Source organism: Actinia tenebrosa, unplaced genomic scaffold, assembly GCF_029948245.1.
Source record: "Actinia tenebrosa isolate PJP-AT-01 unplaced genomic scaffold, QUT_ActTen_1.0 PGA_scaffold17__23_contigs__length_9995812, whole genome shotgun sequence".
NCBI lineage: Eukaryota > Metazoa > Cnidaria > Anthozoa > Actiniaria > Actiniidae > Actinia > Actinia tenebrosa.
The window spans coordinates 8,106,532-8,113,530 of record NW_028292577.1 but is presented as its reverse complement, the minus strand read 5'-3'; the positions used below and the strand labels follow the sequence as shown (position 1 = coordinate 8,113,530).

The 6,999-nt window shown below is 38.4% G+C and overlaps 1 protein-coding gene across 1 annotated transcript; it reads right to left on the bottom strand.

The window, feature by feature from the left end:
- LOC116291139 (substance-K receptor-like) lies at positions 1 to 5,323 on the bottom strand. Its single transcript, XM_031698260.2, has 2 exons — positions 5,143 to 5,323; positions 1 to 1,736 (listed from the first exon to the last, which is right to left on the bottom strand). The coding sequence occupies exon 2, from the start codon at positions 1,705 to 1,707 to the stop codon at positions 724 to 726; it is 984 nt and encodes a 327-aa protein (XP_031554120.1). The 5' UTR covers positions 1,708 to 1,736; positions 5,143 to 5,323; the 3' UTR covers positions 1 to 723.
- Between the last annotated feature and the right edge of the window lie 1,676 nt (positions 5,324 to 6,999).

Below are 6,999 nucleotides of genomic sequence, written 5' to 3'. Positions count from 1 at the left end.
TCAGTTTTATTATCGCAAGTTTATTTTGTGCAGCGAATGTAGACGGGCTTTTTTCCTGAAACAGACCTTTACTATTTATATTTCAACACAAGAGAAAATGACCTAAGAGAAAAAATCCCCGTGTGCCCCATCATGTGCGCACTTTGATGCTAGTTTTGGAATCATTGATGGTATTTTTAACTCGTTACCATGCCCGCGCGATAATCATGCTTGTCTTTATTGCCTCGTTTTAGAACACGAAAAGCGCCATATTTCGCTACGTCCCCGAGAAAAACACAGGCTTTGTTTACTGAAAGACTGGAAGCCGCCTACCCTCAAGAAATCAACCAATCAGGTTCTTCGCTCAAAATATCTCCAAGCTAAAAATGGCATCAAACTGTGCACATGATGGTTACAAGGCTATTCCTTCTCTTCGTTCATATTTTCTTGATTTCAACTATATGCAATCGTTTCAATCTGTGTTGGGGAATAATACACAGTGTTGTGGCTTAAGCTTCGTTTCTCCTCCAAAGTTAGCGATAAAAAAAAACAATACTCAAGGGAATGACATGTGTTAGCTTGAAAGGAGAACATTAATGATTATGATTGATTGTTATTTTCAGCAAGTCATTCTTTCTCCAAACTGCGAATGCTTCCTCGTACTTTAAACAATTTCATCACCATTCTCCGCGCGGTCACAAAATCCTTTTCAGGCTTCTCGAATGAACTGAAGTCACTGAAGGTTCAAATCTCAGTTTCACCGCGGCTGAGAGAGGGCTGCGGTTCGTGATCTATAGTGATGGGCTGAGTTCTCCTTCTGCGCATGCGTAAGCACATGCACAGCTCTCTAGAGTCAAACCTTATCAAGTTTTTAAGGTGCATACGAAAGCGACTGCTATGCAAACAATAGATGAAAGGATTTGCTGCCGAGTTGACGGTTAACAAAGCTACCGAGACAGGATAAGCAGGGGTATCCCTCAGAGATCGCACATAGGACCTTATCATGTACAGAAAGGACTGTGGAACCCAGCAGAGCGTGTACAGAATGCTCACAGTCAATAAAATCTTAGTAACTTTCTTTCGACTTTTAATGACAGACAGTTGGGAGAAACCGCTGACCGAATGTTGCGCTTTGAACCACAGAGCATAGACGACCTTGGAGTATAGCAGAAACATGATCACTACTGGAATGCAACAGACAACTAGAAAACTTAACGTTTTGTAGACCTGTTTAGAATAGACCTGTGGCCACACACCCGTGCATTCTTCTTGCTGTACGTCATATACTTTGATAAAGAATCCAATGGCGTTCCACGAGAGTCCAAGGAATAGACAAAATATGACGATGAATCGAAGGCTTCGTAGTGTGATGCGCATGTGCAGGTCGTGTGGACGAGTGATCGCTAGGTATCGTTCGAATGCGATGGCGATGAGGATGAAAGCTGATGTATATCCCGAGGTCCAGGCCAGAACAGTCATAAACTTGCAAAATAAATCGCCCGATGCCTTGGTATGGTCGTCAAAGATGCCCTCAAAAGCAAACTGCGGGCTCAGAAACATTAAGAACATCATGTCAGAGATGGCTAGGTTAACGAGAAGGTAGTTCATGGGTGTCCTCATGGATTTGTTGAGGAGAACCACTAGGCAGACCAGGATGTTGCCAGCTATGCCTATCAGCGCGATGACAAAGAAGACAAACTTGAGAGCTATATCGCCTGCTGAAGCCATAATGAACAGAGCTTTCGAAGGGAAACCACCTATTAGGGTGAAAAGATGAAATTTATTTCAGAACAGTTAAAAAAATCCCTTCCTTATGAACACCTTTAAAGCAGGTTAAACATGGCGAAAGTATGAAGGCAATGTTGGATTAGTATAATGGCTTTTAAAAAGTTTTAGAAAAGCTGATCTATAGACACGCGGGATAACGAGAGAATACGAAAGGAGTGTGGCACGGAGCGGAGATTCTCTTCTATAAAAGTGATACTTGTTTTTTGTTTCTTTGTTGTTTTTTTTTCGCAAAAAAGCTTTTGTAAGTTCAGAGCGCGCGGGATAAAATGAAATTCAGTATTTTATAGATACTCTCTTTAAGGTGGCACATGACGGACATGCAGCAAGTTTGTGCGCAGTTTTTTTTTTTTTTTTTTTTTTTTTTCCGTTTTGGGCTGAGTTCTAGATTTAATTTTCGACGATTTCTAAAACAAATTCTAATCGATTTAAGCATAGTTATTGATGAGGTATTTACTATGATTTAAGGTATTCTATATCTGTAGAAAAACGTCAAGAAATTCTCCTCAGCTTAGGAGGAGGGGTTTATCGTTCTTAATCTATAAGATCTATAGTCTATTATATTTATGTTACTGTAGATTTACTGTTGTGCTATTCAGGACTCTATTTAAACTAGCCTTGCTAAGCTAGATGTGCCTGTGGAAATATTGACTTAAATAAAGTATAAAAATACAAGAAATACCGAGAACGCCCTCTTCGTGGTACTTAGAAAAATTGATCATCATTACAATTTCTTAAATGAATTGTAATCGATTGAAAGTTAAGAAAGAAAAATATTGCAAAAGAAAAAAAAGTTAAGTAGGCATAAGTTTCAGTTCACCCATCCAGGTACTAACTCCGCCCAACCGGACTTGACTAAGTGTCATAGAAGCCCAAGATTTTATCCGCTGGACCACGGTTCCAGGTAAATCAGCATAACAATAGCCATGAAAACAATGCACCAGATAGACTAGTCTTTTTGACATTATTTTTTTCAACCGATTCCGTGCGTGGCAGAGATGCAAGGGATTAGCCGATATGGTCTGGGGGCCGGCTGGTCTCTCCCCTGATGCTTCGGCTAGAACATTTTCTTGCGTAATTCGTACACCCAAGGGCAGAAGGATTTAATCGCCGTCAGGTCCGAAGTCCATACGCCGCCTCAGCTCTGAGGATGTCTCGGGGGTATGGCACAGTGGGATCGTTTTTTTTTTTTTTTTTTTTTTTGTTTTTTTTTTTCATTGAATTCAGTTGGTGGGTTCAAACCCCTTCGTATCCAGACAAGATTTTTTTTTACAAGCATATTATCAATTTGGCAATATTGAAAGATTGATTACCCTATTCAGGAATAGACCTTATTCGTGGTGTGACAATGTTTTCCCAATTGAACGTACGGGAGTGGAAAATGTTTGTAAATATTCGCTGAACCGATTCCCGTACGAATAACAATCGCGAATAATTCGTACGGGAGTGGAAAATGTTGGTAAATATTCGTTGAACCGATTCCCGTATGAATAACAATCGCGAATAATTCGTACGGGAGTGGAAAATGTTGGTAAATATTTGCTGAACCGACTCCCGTATGAATAACAATCGCGAATAATTCGTACGGGAGTGGAAAATGTTGGTAAATATTTGCTGAACCGACTCCCGTATGAATAACAATCGCGAATAATTCGTACGGGAGTGGAAAATGTTGGTAAATATTTGCTGAACCGACTCCCGTATGAATAACAATCGCGAATAATTCGTACGAGAGTGGAAAATGTTGGTAAATATTCGTTGAACCGATTCCCGTACGAATAACAATCGCGAATAATTCGTACGGGAGTGGAAAATGTTGGTAAATATTTGCTGAACCGACTCCCGTATGAATAACAATCGCGAATAATTCGTACGGGAGTGGAAAATGTTGGTAAATATTTGCTGAACCGACTCCCGTATGAATAACAATCGCGAATAATTCGTACGGGAGTGGAAAATGTTGGTAAATATTTGCTGAACCGACTCCCGTATGAATAACAATCGCGAATAATTCGTACGGGAGTGGAAAATGTTGGTAAATATTTGCTGAACCGACTCCCGTATGAATAACAATCGCGAATAATTCGTACGGGAGTGGAAAATGTTGGTGAATATACAGTCAATTCAAAAAATGTTGTCGTCAACCTACTCAAGCCTACGCGACTGGACCGAAAGGAACTCTGGGTAGTACTCATTGAAGCCGAGTTGACGCCATTATTTTATCTGACTAGTTATGCCTGGTTTACAGCACGAACCTTCGTAGGCGAGCTGGAAGTGTCGAAGGAGACGTTTTTTTAATGCATTCATATTTTCGGAATTGTGAACTGAATCATAACTACTTTGTTTTTCTTTCCCTAAACCCGAAGACATGCATTTGATGGATTGTTTCTCGTCATTATTATCTCTATTACTAGCGGGAACAATTAATTCAGAACGAATATTTAACCGCTTCAGTGATTTTTACCCATATTCCTTTCGGTCTAGTCGCGTAGGCTTGAGCCGGTCGACGACAACGTTTTTTGAATTGACTGTATATTCGCTGAACCGACTCCCGTACGAATAACAATCTCGTATAATTCGTAGGGGAGTAAAAAATGTTGGTGAATATATATTCGCTGAACCGACTCCCGTACGAATAACAATCGCCAAATTGTAGTAATATTAGATGGTAATAGCCATATTCAAACAATAGACAACAAAGGAGTTATAGTGTAATAGTACTAAATACGCTGAAATGTATTTCACAGGTTTATGAAAATCACTCTTTGCACTCTAGTCTTTAGATACAAATTGTTAAATACGAAATAGGCGGAATAAAATAAAACAAGCAAATAATGTGAAACAAAGAATATAGAATATCAATATTTAACTGCATATGAATAATAAGTGAATGTTGATAACAAACAGATCAGAGATGCTGTGATTTAGTTTAAGCTGCGTTCACAATGTATTGCAGAGGGGGAGGGAGTGGGGGGCAAAATTCTTAAGACATCCCCTTGAAGTCCCCCCAAAAAATTCAAACCCTCCTCCCCCTCCATTTTACTGGTAAAAAAATTCCGATCCTCCCTAAATTTCACCTGCCCTCCCCTTCCCCTCTGCCATACATAATGAACGCAGCCTTATCACCGACTAATCAAAAACAGCATGCAGCATCTTTCAAAATTTATAGAAAAAATAGAATTGTATTTATATTCTAGTTCGATTCGTTAACATAAGACAAATACAGCGCCATATTCTGAACACCCTTCACGTAACGATGAGTTAAATGCCCGCCATGTTTAACAGAATTACTCATGTCAATTGATCTAACTGTTCTAGCTATGAAAACTTTTAGGGGTTAAATTTGAACTACTTATTTCAGTTCTAGATTAAACTTACTTGACTAGTACAGAAGTTCAGCTATCAATTCGTCGTTGGAGCTAAGATACGTTACTCTTACCAGATTCTAAAAATTTGTAGCCGAAAACAAGTTTAGTCTGGGAGTCGACAATCAGTGCTTGTATTATACCTTATTTCTTGCCTTCGCTATAGCTTTGCTTCTATTCATTAAAATTTTTGTTTCGGTTTCTTATCACCGCAACGTTGAAGAGAGATAAAACCTGAATCGATACTACCTTCTAATTTTAGAATCACAAGCGGTGAAAAACAATGAAAAGGCTATTTCATCTGCTGAAAAAAATGAGATTGAAGAGACCCCTTGAGTGTTAGGACCAAGTGATAGGACAACTGCATTGTCAAGGGGCTATGGGCAACTACTTGAAATGCGGCCTCTTTTACACCTTATACCGCATCGTTTAAAATTTAAGTTTGGAAGCTACAGTGTATAAGCTCAGCAGTTAGGGAAAATACAGGACTGAGACTGTGAAATGGCTTCCCAATCACTGGATTGGTTGCTCACGCGTTTTCTTGCTTTTTTGATTGGTTGAGAGCGGAATATCGAAGCCATTCGTAAGTGACAACAAAGATATTGGATGTTTTTCCATCTACACCAATTTGCACATTTGAACCGAATTTTACTGGTAAAGGTTTTAAATAAAGATACACATCTAATTATTCAAATATTCAATAGGAATATGTTAAAAAGCTTTGTTCTGATTGGCTTTAGCTCGTAAACAATAAACCCGATGAAGGTAAGTTTCTAAACTTGAAATATCGCTTTTTGTTTTCTAAAACCGAAAAAAAATAATTGTATAATGATAGTAAATTGCTAATGAAGAAGCCAAAATAGCTTCTTCTTTTGTTAGGCTTGACTTAGGTAATGATAGACGCATTTAATCGAATTTATTTAATAATAATAATAATAATAATAATAATAATAATAATAATATGGTATTTTAAAAAGCGTCAATATCCAGGCGTTCAACAACGCTTTACATTTTCTACAACATTCTCAATAATAGAATTAAAAATTATAATTTAGAAAATTACTGTTTTATTGATCTATACATTTTTGTTTTGAACATACATACTTATACTATTTTACCAATCATCATTGTCATCATCATCATCATGATGCATCATCATGCATTATCACCACCATCACCACCTGCATCACCACCATCACCATCATCACCACCATCATTATCATCATCACCACCATCACCATCATCATCATCACCACCATCACCATCATCATCACCACCACCATCACCACCATCACCATCATCTCCATCATCACCATCACCATCATCATCACCATCATCATCACCATCATCATCACCATCATCATCATCACCATCATCACCACCATCACCATCATCTCCATCATCACCATCACCATCATCATCACCATCATCATCACCATCATCATCATCACCATCATCACCACCATCACCACCATCATCACCATCATCACCATCATCACCATCATCACCACCATCACCACCATCACCATCATCACCACCATCACCACCATCATTACCAAGAAGACATGCATTAACCATAGAGATATGTAAAATAAGAGAGCATATAACACCAACATAACATATGCGAGCATAAATAATTACTTCAAAGAAAGGGAATAAAAGGATAAAAGAAACAAAATATACCAGATAGAAGACAAACGTGCAGAAACAATCGTTGACATGGACAGCTTAAAATAATTTTGACTCCAATGTTCTAAATTCTAAATCATCCAGACAGGGCGCAATAAAAACTTTCCAAGATGTAACATAAATGATTGATTGAAAAAAACAGAAGTGTTCCAGCCCCAAACAGACAAAGACACACACAAAA

Bases quoted from the DNA above. Each gene is read 5' to 3' on its own strand.
- LOC116291139 (XM_031698260.2), bottom strand. From the start codon at position 1,707: ATGGCTTCAGCAGGCGATATAGCTCTCAAGTTTGTCTTCTTTGTCATC.